General features: G+C 43.2%; 2 protein-coding genes across 4 annotated transcripts in view; both read left to right on the top strand.

Annotated features, from left to right (window-relative positions):
* The window catches only part of LOC310756746 (uncharacterized protein), a 1,375,527-nt gene that overhangs the window by 128,698 nt on the left and 1,230,855 nt on the right, over nt 1-15,974 (top strand). The window lies entirely within an intron of this gene.
* Nucleotides 368-14,387, top strand: LOC310756883 (zinc finger protein RFP-like). Of its 3 annotated transcripts, XM_083601792.1 has the most exons (8): nt 368-880; nt 1,371-1,466; nt 3,000-3,230; nt 3,916-3,938; nt 4,695-4,813; nt 8,011-8,043; nt 10,838-10,867; nt 12,618-14,387. In XM_083601792.1, exons 1-8 carry the CDS (start codon nt 455-457, stop codon nt 13,133-13,135), a joined length of 1,476 nt encoding a protein of 491 aa, XP_083457918.1. In that variant the 5' UTR covers nt 368-454; the 3' UTR covers nt 13,136-14,387. The 3 variants fall into 3 exon arrangements, with proteins under 3 accessions (XP_083457918.1, XP_083457919.1, XP_083457920.1); XM_083601793.1 differs by lacking the exon at nt 10,838-10,867 and having other exon boundaries at nt 369-880; XM_083601794.1 differs by lacking the exons at nt 8,011-8,043; nt 10,838-10,867 and having other exon boundaries at nt 369-880.

Raw genomic sequence — 15,974 nt, 5'->3', positions numbered from 1 at the left:
GTTCAGAGATACAAAGTTACATTCAGTAGGGAGACAACATAAAACTAACATCAAAGAAATAACATTAGTACAGAGACGGTGAACACAATTATAATATCTCACAGTGGCTGGAAAAGGAAGCAATACAGCAGACTATACCGTGGTTTTGAGCATCACAGGGTGCAATGCAGGGGGGCAGACAAGTGGGGAGACTTTACTGATAGCAAATATTTATTCCCTTATTGATACAGAGGAAAATAAACCTTTATTCAACTCAAAATTCTTATAACACAATCAAAAGCATTCGCTGCTCTTTGAGAAAACATTCAGGAACTGCAAAGCACTGGAGACATATTAGTTTTTAAAAATAAAATAAAGATCATGTGATCACTGAGTCATTTCCAGGAAGGGAAACTCCCAGTGGCTGAAAACTGAGAAAGTGAAACTTAACTCGGATCTTTGGCGCGAGGGAGCCATGGCTGCTGCAGGGGGTCACATCCAGCGTCTCCGCGATGAAGCCACTTGCTCCATCTGCCTGGATTACTTCAAGGATCCAGTGACCATCGCAGAGTGTGGGCACAACTTCTGCCGATCCTGCTTGATCCAGTGCTGGGGGGAATCGGAGGCAGAGACTTCCTGCCCTCAGTGCAGAGAAAGAGTCCAGAGAAGGAGCCTCATCCCCAACCGGCAACTGGCTAATATGGTGGAAATAGCCCAGAATCTCGGCCTTCAAGAGGGAAAGGAGGAAGGAGGGAAAGGAGGAGTCTGCGAGGAGCACCAGGAGCCCCTCAAGCTCTTCTGCAAGGAGGATGAAGCCCCCATCTGCCTGGTGTGTGACAGATCCAAGGAGCACAAAAACCACGAGGTGATTCCTCTGAAGGAGGCTTTCCAGGAATACAAGGTAGGAGATCCCTGGATCTTGAGGGGGAGAAATAGCTGTGGATTCTTCTTGGGAGTTTTTTTTTTTTACTTCTCAGCTCCAAAGTAGGCATGGCATGAATTCATCCTTGTTTATTATGTAAAAAGCAGCCAAGGGGAAGCCTGAGGGCTCCTGGGATGGCTGGGAGGAGGGAGTTGAAGTCTTTCTCTCTTCCAGGGGGACAAAGGGATCTCCCTTGATATCCCTGAGTAGCATCTGCAAAGACTAGATAGAAGTCTGTAAGCAAGGGGTGACCTAACTGGGTCCCTGAGCCCCACAGGGATGCCACAGAAAAAAGGTAGCTGGTCCAGGGAGCCATGGACCCAAAAAGGTTGAAAACCTCTGGACTTTTATTTCCTCCAGTAAACTACTTTGCTATTATAGCAAGGCCACTGGGTGCAAGAAGCCAGCACACTATTCACCTCCTCTCTGTGTGTCTCAATCAAACCTGAGTTTTTCCTTTTCTGTTTAGGAAGAGATCTGTCGCCGCCTGGAGATTCTGAGGAAAGAGAGAGAGGAAATTCTGGCCTATCTAGCAGCCGTGGACAAGGAAAGCAAAGACCTCCTTGTAAGTGCCACTCTTATTACTAAGGAGGGAACAAGCACTTGAAGAGTCGAGTCAGGACTGAGGAGGGATGGGGAAATCTGCCCATTTCAACTTCTCCCCATTTCTCCTTTTTCCATATCACTGTTTATTAATTTATCGTTCTGAAAATGAATCAGATGTTAGGGTGGCTACCTCCTTGTATAAATATTTTGAAATGTACTTTATCTTCATAAATACATTTTTTGTGAACATTACCTGGCTTGTTCAACCTTGAAAAATTCAGAGGTGTGAATTTCAAAAGATTGCTCTGTTTCATTCTCCATATTTTTTCAGCAATAGTAAATTACGGTAGGTAAATTCACTTTTGAATGCAGCTAATTTGAGTTTATTTTCCATTGTCATTTATTATGTGAATAGCAGTCAAGGACAAGACAGGAATTGTGAGCTGAGAGGGTGGAAGCAGGTCAATTCAACTCCTGATTTACCATAAATATTACTAAAGAGTTGTCTTTCTAAATGTGCGCTCTTGTTCATCTTTAGGAAATTCAGGGAGCTATGGGGATAAACTCTGCACTTTCTCCTCATCCTCCTCTCTTTCTGTTACTTTCCTTACACCTCAATGGTCCCAGTCTAAACTGAGGGTGTTTTATGTTCCTGGACATTCTCTGAACAACTCTGAACTCTGGTTATGCCATTCCCCAAAACATGCAGGGAATATCCTGTGGGGATGTTTATGGAGGCAGGAGAAGATATATTATTTTATTATATCCTTCATAATTTTCACCAGCAAGTTCTATAACTTAGCAGAGTTGTTAAACATTCCCCCTTTTAAATTACACAGCGGGTACCTAGTTGCAGGCTCATCTGAGCCTCACTATTTTAGGATTCCTGGTGTCCCTTTTTTATATCCCTCCTAAAAGAATAGACACGACCATCTGCTTAAAGTTAACATAAAGCTGGTTTACTTACAATCATCCAGTTCACAATGAGATTCCTGCAGGCAGACTTAATTTACAGAACAACATATAACTATGTGAACTATCCCATAAGAGAAATAGTCTCAAGTGACCGCGACTGAGCAGTCACTTCTCCTAACTCTTAGGAACACACAATGGAGAAGACACAGAGCAGAACATGGAGGCCGTGTGCTCCTCTCCCAGGAACAGACCACACTCACATTAAGTCACATGCAAAGGAAGTCTGTCCCAGCTCAGGAGGAACTAGCAAGTTTTCTCCTGAGTGATACAAAGCATTCCCCAGCATGTGCATTGTAGGACTCTTGTATTTGCTTGCAATACGTTTTTACATCCCACATATCCATGGCTAGAAAAAAATGCTCCTTCCTTTAGGCTGTAGCCCTCTGTGAAATAGAAGTCTACAGAAAATTCAGTGGAGAGGGCCTCCCCTCAAATTAAAGGTTTACTTCTTTAGTAACTGGAGGTTTCATGTCTCTGAAAAATCAGAAGTATCCTCCCTGTGGAATTCTCACTATTCTCTTCCTGATGTTTTGAAGGCTGAGCACCTTCCACACACAGACCTCCTCTTTTCTTGCAGAAATTAACAGAAATGGAGAGGCTGAAGACTGTGGAGAAGTTCAGAGAACTGCGCCAGTTCCTGAAAGAACAAGAGAAACGTCTACTGACTCATGTGGAAGAGGTGGAGAAGGAGATTGCAGGGAGAAGGGATGAGCAACTGGCGAGACTCTCCAGGAAACTCTCCTCTCTTGAGAGGATCATCCAGGAGATGGAGGAGAAGAGTCAGCAGCCAGCGAGTGAACTCCTGCAGGTAAGATGGTGGCAGGAAGATGGTGGACTGACATTTGCTTTGATGTTGAACCAAGGAGGAGGTTTTTCCTGAGGGAAAGTGGCAGGGCAAAGGCAAAACCACTTGGACTCGTGTTTTCTGGGCACAGGAAAAGCAGAAGTGTGGACAAGACCAAAGAAACACTGAGCTGTTTTATTACCCCGTTGGAGGCATTTTATGCTGCAGGTGCTTTTTTTACTTCCAGATGGAAAACAGAATTTGAAATTTTGGGACTTCTATTGAAGACAGTGCCCTGGTAGGATTATCCTGTAGGCTTACTTACATCTGAATTGCACAATGCAAACTAAATTAAAGTTACTAAATTATAATCTAAGACTAGAGATGGTGTGAATCGTCTCTTGAACCCACAAATGTGCAATTTCCCTAAAATGCTGGTGGATTTTCATAAGGATTTTAAACAATAATGGCAAACTGATGTGGAAATGTGGAGAACTTGATATCAGAACAATTAAGTTTTTAAGACTGGAAAAATAAAAGCTGTGAGAAACGAAAACTGGCTGATTCAGCCATTCCTATCCCAAACCTTGGCATGTGTCAGGCAGACTGACGTCAGAGGGCCAGGCTGTTCCTCCACCCCAGGGTCTGATGGGGTCTTCCTAGTTTGGCCTGTGGTGTGCAGTGAATTCCCTTCTCTTTTCCCCTCTAGGATGTGAGAAGGACCTTGCAGAGGTAAGTGGTTCTGGCTCATTTCCATTCTTTGAAGCAGAGATGCAGGAACCTCAAACATGGCCCTCCAATGGCTGCAAGGGGGAGAGTGTAGGACTCACTCGCTGCAGCACCTCACACTTTCTGTTCATTGACTTTTTGGTAATTTCAAACATCTAGAAGAGAAAGTCCCAAAGGCGCTTGGGAAGATCTTAGGACATCTTTCAGTGTCCAACTAGAAGCCCCTCAACTCTGGTAACTCAGCTCCTTTGAGGCACTTAGGGAGGGAAGGTCTGTTGGTCTAGAATAGGTGGGATCTTTTTCTTGGGAGCATTTCCACCGTGAGAGGCTGAAGGTGGTCTGGAGTGGCGGGTCTAGTTGTTTCCTGCCTCTGGAGGGAGAGTCCCATGGGGCATGGGGTTGTGTCCTTCCTGGGTGAGAGAGGGGGTGAAGGGAGGGTTGAGGTTGCATTCCACCTCAGGAGTTTGGTTCTTAAGTCCTGGCACCTTCCCACAAAGTTGTTATGGGGCAGCATTGTTTGAAGCCATGGGAGCCCTCCGGTGGTGTCGCTTGGGGTTACATCTTGTCCCTTGTGCTGTTTAGCATCCTTACGAAGCCACTGACAGCTGTCCTCAGGGGTTTTGGACTGAGGTCTCATCTGTGGTGGAAATAAACCTGTTGGGAAATAAACTTCCACTTTGTTCGTCTTATTGAAATCGCCTGCAATAATTAGGGAGATGGGGCCACAATGGGGCCATTCATTGTTTTTCTTTTCACCAGGTATGAGGAAAGAGAGAGTCCAGAGAAGCCACTGGCTTTCCCTCCAGAACTGAGGAACAGGATCTTGGAATCCTGTGATCTAAATCACCTTGTGGAGGATACAATGAGACAATGGAAAGGTAATGAAAACTGGCTGCCAGGATTTCACACTGGGAATTCTGTTACTTCTTCAGAACTGAACATGCCAGGCTCTTATTGCATGGAATTGAGTAACCCCAGGATACCTTCCTTCTTGGGGCTCCAGCTTTAATTTCCTGTCACCCAGAATGGCCCATGTATATTGTGACGCTGGATCCTGTAAAGAAAGCCTGAACCAGAGTGTAGAGCAAAGTCAGGATTTTTTCCTCCTGTGTGCATCTGTTTACAGTTATACGGAACCTCCTTTTCCTTGTGGTTCCCTGTCTGCACAATCTGAGTTTGTCCTTTTGGAGGTTCTCCTGCTCTGAATGGAGTCAAAGGGCATTAAGAAGCCCTCAGCTCCCCCTCTGCCTCCTGCTCAGGCTTGTTTCTCAGCCGTGGAGCCAAGGCCTGAGCCGTCTCCTCCTCAGACGTCCCCCTGCAGCTGCCATATCTAGGGCTTTGGCCTTCAAGATCTCCTGAGAGTTCCCCCATTGAGAGTGGAAGCAAGAGTACATGAGCCCCAAAGGGAACAATTATGCTTGTTAACAACCTTAAAGATTTGTAGAAGGTTTGTGAGGAAGCATTTCCTTCTTCATGAGAGCTTTGCCAATCCTTCCTCATCAACTTTCACTTCTCCTTATGTTTCACAATTTTGGCTTTAATGATTCCCCCCACCACTTTACTTGGGGAAGATGTTAAGGCTGCCTCCATCTCCCCTCTGCATCCTTTTACGGGATTCTTATTGCTCTGCTTCCCCTCCAGTCCTCCAATGTAGAGCCCAATTTAGGGGCAAAGTTCAGAGACCAGCAGGATTCATGCTGAATATTTTTATTCTCTTATTTGTAAGCTTGCTTTATGATTGCTGAGGGTTTCTTTGGTCTGTTTTCTTAAAAGATTTTTATTAAAAGTTTCAACACAACAAATGATCAAAAACATATCATCCTCATTCCCCCCCCCCCATTTTCCCCCTCCCTCCCACCCGGACTTCCCTCAGCTCCTCTCTCTGGTTTTCCAACACATATTATTCTCTGCATTTTATAAAATGGTAAAGATCCTTAAGCTATCTATCTATTATGTTAACAATAAAAAAAAGTGTATGTTTATTCAAAACCTGCCAAGGAGTCCAGTTCATTTTGTTGTTTCTTTAAATACTTTGTAAAAGGTTCCCATTCTTCTTTAAAGTCACAGTTGTCCTTATCACACAGTTTGTATGTTAGTTTGCCAATTCCGCATATTCCATCCGTTTCCCTTGCCACTGTTCTTTTGTCAGGGTTTCTTCATTCTTCCATCCTTGTGCTATTAAGACTCTTGCCACCACTCTCGCATACATAAGCATGTTCTTCATTTTCCTTGGCAGGTCTCTACCTACAATCCCTAACAAAAATGCCTCAAGCTTTTTTACAAATGTTAATTTGAACATTTTCTCTCACTCATTATACATCATTTCCCAATTTTTTAAAAATTTCTCTACAATCCCACCACATGTGATAAAAAGTCCCTTCTTTTTCCTTGCATTTCTAGCATATATTTGACCCAGTTTTGTACATTTTTGCAATCTGTACTGGTGTAATGTACCGTCTATACATCATTTTCATGTAGTTTTCTTTTAAAAGGGAACAACCTGTAAATTTTAAATCTGTTTTCCACAATCTTTCCCAATCTTCGTACTATGATTGCTGAGTTTTATTTTTATTTTTTTATAATAATATTTTATTAGGTTTAACAATAAAAGGATACAACCAAACAATACAATACAATAAAAACACACAAAAAATATAAGACACAACAATACAATCTTTCACAAAAAAAGAAAAAACAATCAACACACAACAAATAAAATAAGGCAAACACAAATCACTCTTTTCTAGTTATTCATCTTTGATTAACTTATTTTCCTGACTTCCTCACACCTCCCTTTTTTGTATCCCTCTTTAACAATTAGCTCAGCAAATTCATATCGTACTACTTTGTCCTTAAATATTTTATCTCCCAAATTTATAGATTCAAATTTTTATCTCTTGTTACTAGAACCTCTTCATTTTATTTCAATGTCATCCACATTCATACATTTTACAATACTTCTGTAAATAAATTTTAAATTTCTTCCAATCTTCTTCCACCAACTCTTCTCCCTGGTCTCGGATTCTGCCGGTCATCTCAGCCATTTCCATATAGTCAATTACTTGCATCTGCCATTCTTCCAAGGTGGGTAGATCTTGCGTCTTCCAATGCTTCGCAATGAGTATTCTTGCCGCTGCTGTAGTGTACATAAAGAAAGTTCTGTCCTTTTTTGGCACCAATTGGCCAACTATGCCTAGGAGAAAGGCCTCTGGTTTCTTCACGAAAGTGCATTTAAGGACCTTTTTCATTTCATTATAAATCATTTCCCAGAAAGCCTTAATCCTAGGACATGTCCACGAAAGGTGAAAGAATGTACCTTCAGTTTCATTACATTTCCAACATTTATTCTCGGGCAAATGGTAGATTTTTGCAAGCTTGACTGGGGTCATGTACCACCTGTACATCATTTTAATAATATTCTCTCTTAAGGCATTACATGCCGTAAATTTAATCCCAGTGGTCCACAACTGCTCCCAATCAGCAAACATAATATTATGTCCTATATCTTGTGCCCATTTAATCATAGCAGATTTTACCATTTCTTCCTCAGTACTCCATTTCAACAGCAGATTATACATTCTTGATAATATCTTAGCATTGGGTTCTAACAGTTCTGTTTCCAACTTTGATTTTTCCACCTGAAAACCAATTTTTTTATCTTGGTTATAAACCTCTCTTATTTGAAAATAATGTAACCAGTCTCGCACCTTCCCTTTAAGCTTGTCATAACTCTGCAATTTCAACTTGTCACCTTCCTGTTCCAAAATTTCACAATACTTTGGCCATTTTGCCTCCATGTTAAGTTTTTTCATAGCTTTCGCTTCCATAGGTGATAACCACCTTGCTGAATATTTTTATTCTCTTATTTGTAAGCTTGCTTTATGATTGCTGAGTTTTAAAGTTTTAGTTATTTTCATAGATTCTTCCTATGATTTTCATGTTTATAATTATTTTTTGTACAATTTAATTAATACATAATAATTGTACTTGAATTTAAGGATGTTACTTTTGTATGGAGATTTATTTCTGGTGGAAGAGTGTTGCCCTTACACTTTATATATTTTTGCTTCCTCAGATGCTCTGTTATACAGAAAACCGATTCAGAAAGGTAAATTTCCAGGGGAGGAACAATTTGACAGGAGGGGTGGGGACTGATATTTCATGGGTTTTGAACCGTCTGTTCTGCAGACTTTGGGACCCCCATCAATGGCATAACTCTGGGTAACAGTCCTCTACTGGTGTTTGGGTTATTTCTGTGTCCTATGAATGAACTGGGCAGGAGGTTGAAGGCTTGGACTGGGGGCAGAGCTTGTCCCTGCGAAGAACCTGCACACCAGTCTGAGTTCCATTCCTGCCTATAGACTATTATCCTGCTTTCCCCCTTAATTTTATTGATTTTGCTTTCTTTCATAAAATTTATATACTGCTTGATTGTGGGGAAAAGCCTCAGAGCCTTACAATATGTTACAAAAGCCCTTAAGGAGAATCCTGCAGGGTCAGTCCAATGTCCATCTTGTCGAGTTCTCATGTATAAGGAATAAGTGTGTTAAAAGTGGCACCCACAAGCACCCAGTGCCTCCTCCACCTCCTGCCAGACTGGTCTCCCAGCAGCAGAGCCAAGGCCTGAGCCGCCTCTTCCTCAGAGTTTCAACCTCACCAGCCATTTCTCGTGCTTCAGCCATCCCCATCGCCTGAGAGTTCCCACAGTTCTTATGAGATCAGCCCTATTCCATGAGGGAGGACTTCCCATTGCACGAGATTCTTGGAATTACAGGGTAAAGCTCTGCCGATTCTTCCTCTGCAATTTTGTTTGTCAGCATGCTTGGAAATTCCAGTTTCAACAGCTTTTCCCCACCAGTTTACTTGGGGCAGATGTTAAACCTTCCTTCATCCATCCAGTTCAGACCCCCATTTCATTTGTGGATTTTGAATGATTGTATTCCTCCATTTCCTAGTATGGTTTACCATTTCTGATTTTTCCATATAATCATGGAATAGCGAAGTTTGAAAGGATCCCAAGGATCATCTAGTCCAACCCCCTGCAATGCAGGAATCACAGCTAAACACGTTACCGTATTTTTCGCTCTATTGGATGCACCCAACCATAGGACGCACCTTGTTTTGTTTTTTTAAATAATAGTTTTTTATTAAGTTTTCCATTTTAACAATCCAATCAAATCACATTAAATATTCCAAATTGTACAAATACATATCATAAAGTCCAAATATTTTGCCAATTTTTAAATTTTATTGGGGGTTCCCGTGCTTCAAGTTCAGTGGGGTCCAATCATCATATTTCTACTGCCTTAAGTTTCCAATAGTCCCTTCTTTAAATCTTCCTGTTGTTATCCTTCTTTCTTTCATAGCCTCTGAGTTTTGCAATAATATGCTTCTGTGTGAACTTTGTGTGACTCTTTTTTTTTTTTTTTTTTGCAGCTGGTAAGTCTTTTACTTGCAGTATGTCCTCACACGCTGGTGTTTATGTCGAATCCATCCAAAAGTCCTTCTCTCGTGGCAGACACCATCTTTTCCCAGTTCCGATGAAATAAAATCTAGGCATTTGCTCATTAATTTTCTCAGACAGGTTGCACCAAACATTAGTCTTTCCAGGGGAGGTTTGCCAAGTCGGACTTGAAGTACAGATATGATAACAAAGTAAGAGCTCGCCTCCCCCTCTGACTATTAATCTCTGCAACTCAGTCTGTCTCATAATGGCAGATCCCGATTAAATAGTGCGTCACAGGAGAGTCATTTATCTTCTTTCAAGTATTTAAAAAAACAAAGGCTTCAGTTAGTATTATTATTTCCACACAGTTTATATTTTCTGATCTCACTTGCTATAGGTAGTGTAGACGGTTCTTCTGGGGGGGTCGTTGTTAGGTATTATTGTAGTAGAAAAAGAAAAAGTTTTATCCCCTCCTTTCCGTTCCGTTCCAACATACCAGCTTAGATGTTATTCTTTGATGTTATCTTTTTCCTTCTGTCACTCTTAGCACCTCAGTGGCTGTAGTTGGCAGATTAAATACCCTTTCTTCGCCCAAAGCATGTACAATCTTAAATCCAATTTTTAATCTTAAGAAATGGAACTGGGAGTGCTCACGAAGACAGCGTCCAGGAGATCCAAGCTCTCTCAAGGGCTTTCCATCCAGTGCCCCCACCCCCTCCTTCTTTACAAACTCGGGGGTGGTTTGTGGGCAGCCGCGGATGAGACTGCATCTTACCTTCCACCGGGAAGAATTTGGGAGGCTGATTACTCCCATCTCAGCCTCTAAATTACCGCGTGTGAGCTGGAGAGATGGTATTGTTGGCCATCTTCCGTGGTGCCCCTAGCGGAGCACCTTGTTTTAGAGGGGGAGAACGAGAAAAAAATTCTCCGACTCTCTCTGCTCAGCGCCCCTTCAGCGAAGCCACAGGAGAAACAGAGCCCCTTCCATTTCTCCTCCCACTTGGCTGAAGGGGCGCTGCGCAGCTCTCCCTCTCTGCTGAAGCCAGGAGAGTCTTGCTCTGCAGGCTTCAGAAGCAATGCGAAGCCTTTGGAGCGCTCCCTCCGTGCTCCAGAGGCTTCGCGTTGCTATCGCTGAAGCCAAGGAGCCTGCATTCACTCCATAGGACGCACACACATTTCCCCTTAATTTTTGGAGGGGAAAAAGTGCGTCCTATAGAGCGAAAAATACGGTAGTTTTAATTCCTTAGGCCTAGTGATATTACATTCTCAGGAATAATCTTTTGGACAATAGTTAACATCGCTACTTAGCCCTACAGTTGTCGTCTTTGCATGATTTAATCTTTTGCTTGTAATAAGGAAGCAACAGGTGCTATGATATGGTGATGTTTTGTAAAAAAAGATTTATTTTTTAGCTATTGCATTGTAGCCTGTTAAGCCTGTCTTTTTGCTTCCTCAGATGTTCAGTCATTCAGACATCTTCAGAGAGATAAATTTCACACGGAGACCCCAATTCACAGGAGGGGGGGACTCGTGTTTCATGGGGGTCAAGGGTCTCTTGTACCACAAAGGCAGAGAGGGTGGACTTGAAGGTGCAGAAGGGGGGGGAGAGAAAGTCCCCAGAAGGATCAGATAAAAGAGGGAAGAGTTTCATTCCTGCCTAGAGAGAGTTGGGTTGCTTTTCCATGTGACCTTTTTCAGGACTGGTTGCCACATGTCCTCTTTTTCTCAGACAGGCCTTCTATTTTCATGATTAAAATTTCTCCCCTGGGCGGATTTTTCAAATTTGGCAAAATGTCTCAAGTTATTTGGTTTGGTTTACAGTAACCCATGAAAAAAATTTCTAGTGCATTAGACTCAGATCTAAGGCACCCAGCTAAGCTAGCCTAGAGCAGAGAATCGCAACAGAGCAGCATCTTAAGCTAGCCACATCCTGTATAAAACCCTTCTCTTGTGGCTGAACTAAAAGGACGCTGGCTCAGCTACAAGATCTTGGAGAAGAAATCTGGGAGGGCAAGAGTTAACATCCCCCTGCCCTTAAGGAGAGTCCATATGTACATGTTTAACAGTTTAATAAATTGTTCTGTGCATACTTGCGTTCACAAAGATGTGAACATGAGCCCAAATACTTTCATGTGGCAAGCAAGGGAGCAATATGTATTATTATTATTATTATTATTATTTGGTTGTTGAAAGTTAAGAACATTGCTATTAGCAGTATATCACAGCTTTGAAAGCCTACATAGAGTAGGGGTATTTAAAATGAGAGTTGTCATAGCGATCCATGGTTAAGAGTAGAAGTTGGCAAATGTGTCCTCTTTTTTGTTCTTCAAAATACGGCAACTCTACACTTGCCTATCATGACTGTCTTAGCCCCTGACTGGTAACTTTTTGACTTATTCCCTCTTCCCTCCATGGAACTAGTCTTATGTTATATATTACATCCAAAAGAGAAGCATGGAATAAGCTGTCCTTTGTAAAATTGCTGTGCCACCTGCCTTTTATTTTCCCCAGACTTCCAAGATGGTGGGGAGGAAGGCAAAGACAGGCCAAGTGGGTGAGAGCGATGGAGAGCAGGAATAAACAGGCTCCCCATTTAACACAATTTTCACTTGTAGGCACAAGGCCCAGAACGTGATCCCCGTGAAAGTGAGGGGAGGCCTATATGTTGTTTAATGTTGTATTTTTATGCTGTGAACCACCCTGAGACCAATGGATGAAGGGCAGTATGCAAATATAAATTTATTATTATTATTATTATTATTATTATTATTATTATTATTGGGGTTATTATTGTTGTTGTTGTTGTTGTTGTTGTTGTTGTTGTTACGGGGGGTCCTCATATCCGAGCCCAACCCAGAGCTCCCTAAAGGCCAATCCCCTCTCCTGCCTCCTCCAATTCTCCTCTCTTTCCCCTTAGATAACACAGAAGAACTGATTAAAAGGTTTACCGGGTGGTTTTTCCCCTTAGAAAATGCCTGGGTTGAGAGGAGGGCAAGCACAATACACATCGAATATAAGAAAGTGAAGGGAACTGATTTAAAAACCATCAAGGAATATATTCTGATGAGAGTCTGCAAGGAGGAGTCTCAGTCTAGCATGTGACGCAAAGAAATCCCCTTGATCTGAAAGGGAATCTGGTTTTTTTGGGTGTTATTTATTTATTTATCAAGGTGTCCATTTCTGTCTCTCAGCTGACTCTGCCTAATCTTCTCTTTCCCTCATCTTCTCCCCCACAGCAAATGTCACTCTGGATCCAGACACAGCCCATCCCAGCCTCATCCTGTCCGAGGATGGGAAAAGCGTGAGAAGGGGAGACAAACCTCAAGCCCTGCCTGATAATCCTGAGAGATTCAGATGCGACTCTTGTGTGTTGGGACGTGAGGGATTCACAACAGGCAGACATTTCTGGGAAGTGACTGTGGGAAGTGGGGAATGGTGGGCTTTGGGGGTCGCCAGGAAGTCTGTGGAGAGAAAGGGCTATTTTGACTTCAGTCCTGAGGAGGGGATCTGGGCTGTGTGGAAGTGGGGAGATGAGTACTTGGCCTGCATCTCCCCTCATTACTCTCCTCTGTCCCTGAGGGAGAAGCCCAGGAGGATCCGGGTGACTCTGGACTATGAAGGGGGACGTGTGTCTTTTTCTGACGCTGACTCAGGAGCCGAACTCTACACTTTCTCAGGAGCCTCGTTCTCTGCAGAGACCCTCCTCCCTTTCTTTCATCTAGATGACTTTGAAACCCACCTCAGTATCTCCTGAGGAGACTAAATCTGCCTCTCAGGCCCAGCAGGAGTTTCTCTCCAGACCAGAGTGACTGACATAAAAAACCTTCACTCGCCAAGAGCAGGTTGGGCAGTTTTCCAAGGGCCCTTTGAGAGGATTCATTCCAGTCAATTCAGCAGAAATAACCAAACAAAAATGGGTTGCTCTTGCTTTGCATTTTCCTTCCTTTTCCCAGAATTCCCTCTGCTGCTTACTTCTTAAAGAGACAGTCACACTTTTATTAGGAGTCCTAATAAATTTTCTCACCTTCAATCTTGTTTTCGTTTTGAGATGTCTGATTTGGCAGAGGATGAGACTCTTGATCCCAGGGTTATGGGTCTGAGCCCCACATTGGGCAAAAGTTTCCTGCACTGCAAGGGGTGGGACTAGATGACCTTCAGAGTCCCTCGCAACTCAGCAATTCTAGGAAACCTTCCTCTCCCCACAAGACCTTATGCAGCTGTGAAAATGCATGCATCATTGGATTAATAAGAGAACTCAAAAATGAACCCCTTCACCCACGTCAGGCAGGATAGCTCCTTGCTCTGGAGACCTCAGACGGGAAGAGAGAGAAAAAGAAATTGAATAGGGCATCATCTTCAAATGCCCTCTGTAGAAACAGCCTCGCCATCTCCACATGTTGTCAGAAGTAAACCTTCTTGCATTGAGTGGGGCTTCTGCTCAGTTAAATGTGTTTTGAGTGGATGCATTAACGTTCCTTATTTACAGCCTGGATTCTGTCTATCGGGGGCATCAAATGGGGTGTCCTCTGGATAATGCTGGACTCCAACTCCCCTCTGACCCATCCAGCATGGCCAGGGGTCAGAGAGGATGGGAGTCACAGTCCGGCAGCTTCCAGAAGGGGCCCCATGGGCTGTGCTGCCCCATACATTATGCAGGGCACCTTCCCTGTGTTCCTGAGCCCCACCCCAAAAACACAGTGCTCCCCCAAGGAGCGTCATTTCGGCACCAGGTGCATCTGATTTCTCTGCTGGGATACTAACAGCTGGAATAACACATGCCTGTGGAATTGACCCCTCTCAAAGACCAGGCAGGAGTCTCTGGCTCCACTATCATGGCCACTGACTACTGACCGGTGCAGCCTGCTCTCCTTTCCCTGCGTTTCCCACAGGGTGGTGGCACATCATGGAATAAAGACACCTCCCCCACACCATTGACATTTGTTGCAGCAGATGGGCAGGTTTCTGTTTTTGTTTTAAAATAAATTAACTGTAATGTATACTGAGAAGACGTTAATGTTCATTGTGAGGGGCTTTGGGCCAAAGCTTCCTCGGACAGCGACGTTTGAAGAAGAAACTAAACTGAGCTGTGTAAAACTTGATGTGGGACTAAACAGACCTTTGGCTTTCCTGATAAAGTCGTACCTTGGTTCTCGAACAGAATACGTTCCGGGAGTCCATTCGACTCCTCGAAACTGTTCAAAAACCAAGGTGCGGCTTCCGATTGGCCGCAGGACCGTCCTGCAGCCAATCGGAAGCTGTGGAAGCCATGCCAGACATTCGGCTTCCAAAAATCGCTTGAAAGCCGGAACGCTCACTTCTAGGTTTTGGTAGTTTGGGAGCCAAGGCGTTTGAGATCCAAGGTACGACTGTACAGTGGTACCTCTGGTTGCGAACGGGATCCGTTACGGAGGCCCATTCGCAACATGAAAAGAGAGCAACCTGCAGTGGCACGTCTGGGCACGTGCAGGTTGTGATTCGTTACTTCTGCGCATGCGCGTGACATCATTTTGTGCATCTGCACATGTGCGAGCGACGAAACCCGGAAGTAACCCTTTCCGGTACTTCCGGGTCGCCACGGGACATATCCTGAAAGAACGTAACATGAAGGGAATGTAACATGAGGTATGACTGTATTCTTAATTTAATTTAATTACTGAATGATGCAGAAAGGACCTTTTCAAGGTGGTCTCTCCATCTGCTATGAGAAAGGGATCCTTAGAAAGAGAGGTTTTCCTTCCCCAAGGAAAAAGGAGGGCCTGGATAACAATCAAATACAGTGGTGCCTCGCAAGACAAGATTAATTCGTTCTGCGAGTTTTTTCATCTTGCGAATTTTTCGTCTTGCGAAGCACGGATTCCCATAGGAATGCATTGAAAATCAATTAATGCGTTCCTATGGTCAAAAAAAGTCCAAACAAAGCCAAATTTGGTACAAAAAGAGTTTATTAAGTGCTCTTTAAAGTCACACATACTGTAAAGAGCATTTCAAAAATTGAAGGAACAATAATTTAAGTTTCTAAACATGACAGAAAAACATTTAAAAATCACCAAAGTGTACAGTACTGTACATACATTTTCTAAGACTCTGGAGGACAACTCGAAGAAGGTTCCTCTTCCACTCTTTGCTTCTTGCTGAAGAACCTGTCCATGGTCTGCTGCTTCATCCGCCTTTTCAGCACCTCCCTGAAAGACGACATGACCCTCGTATCAAAAGTGTTTGCAAGGTCATGTGCCACGTGCTTGTCAGGGTGCTTGTCAGGGTGGTGCCGCTGTGCAAAAGCCTGCACATCTTTCCACTTCAGTAGGCTGGCCCTACTCAGAGTTAACCCACCAAATTTAATGGACATGACTAACTGGTTCATTCATTCCAATGGTTCTAACCTGACTCTGATGCAACTCTGATGTGAATCATTACTACTATTAGAAACAGGTAAGTTAAAAAATTATATCATCACCATCATCAATATGAAAATACAGTGGTACCTTGGTTTGCAAACAGTCTGGTTTGCATACGTTTTGGATTACAAACACGTCCAACCCGGAAGTGCATTTCCCAGTTTGCAAACTTGTTTTGGATTACATCCCACTTTTTTT

This window comes from Podarcis filfolensis (genome assembly GCF_964270895.1).
Source record: "Podarcis filfolensis genome assembly, chromosome: 2".
NCBI lineage: Eukaryota > Metazoa > Chordata > Lepidosauria > Squamata > Lacertidae > Podarcis > Podarcis filfolensis.
This window is presented reverse-complemented; position numbering and strand designations above follow the sequence as displayed.

Bases quoted from the DNA above. Each gene is read 5' to 3' on its own strand.
- LOC310756883 (XM_083601792.1), top strand. From the start codon at position 455: ATGGCTGCTGCAGGGGGTCACATCCAGCGTCTCCGCGATGAAGCCACT. The intron at 3,939-4,694 runs GTAAGTGGTTCT...TCTTTTCACCAG, and splicing joins GTGAGAAGGACCTTGCAGAG to GTATGAGGAAAGAGAGAGTC. The intron at 10,868-12,617 runs ATAAATTTCACA...TCTCCCCCACAG, and splicing joins ATTCAGACATCTTCAGAGAG to CAAATGTCACTCTGGATCCA.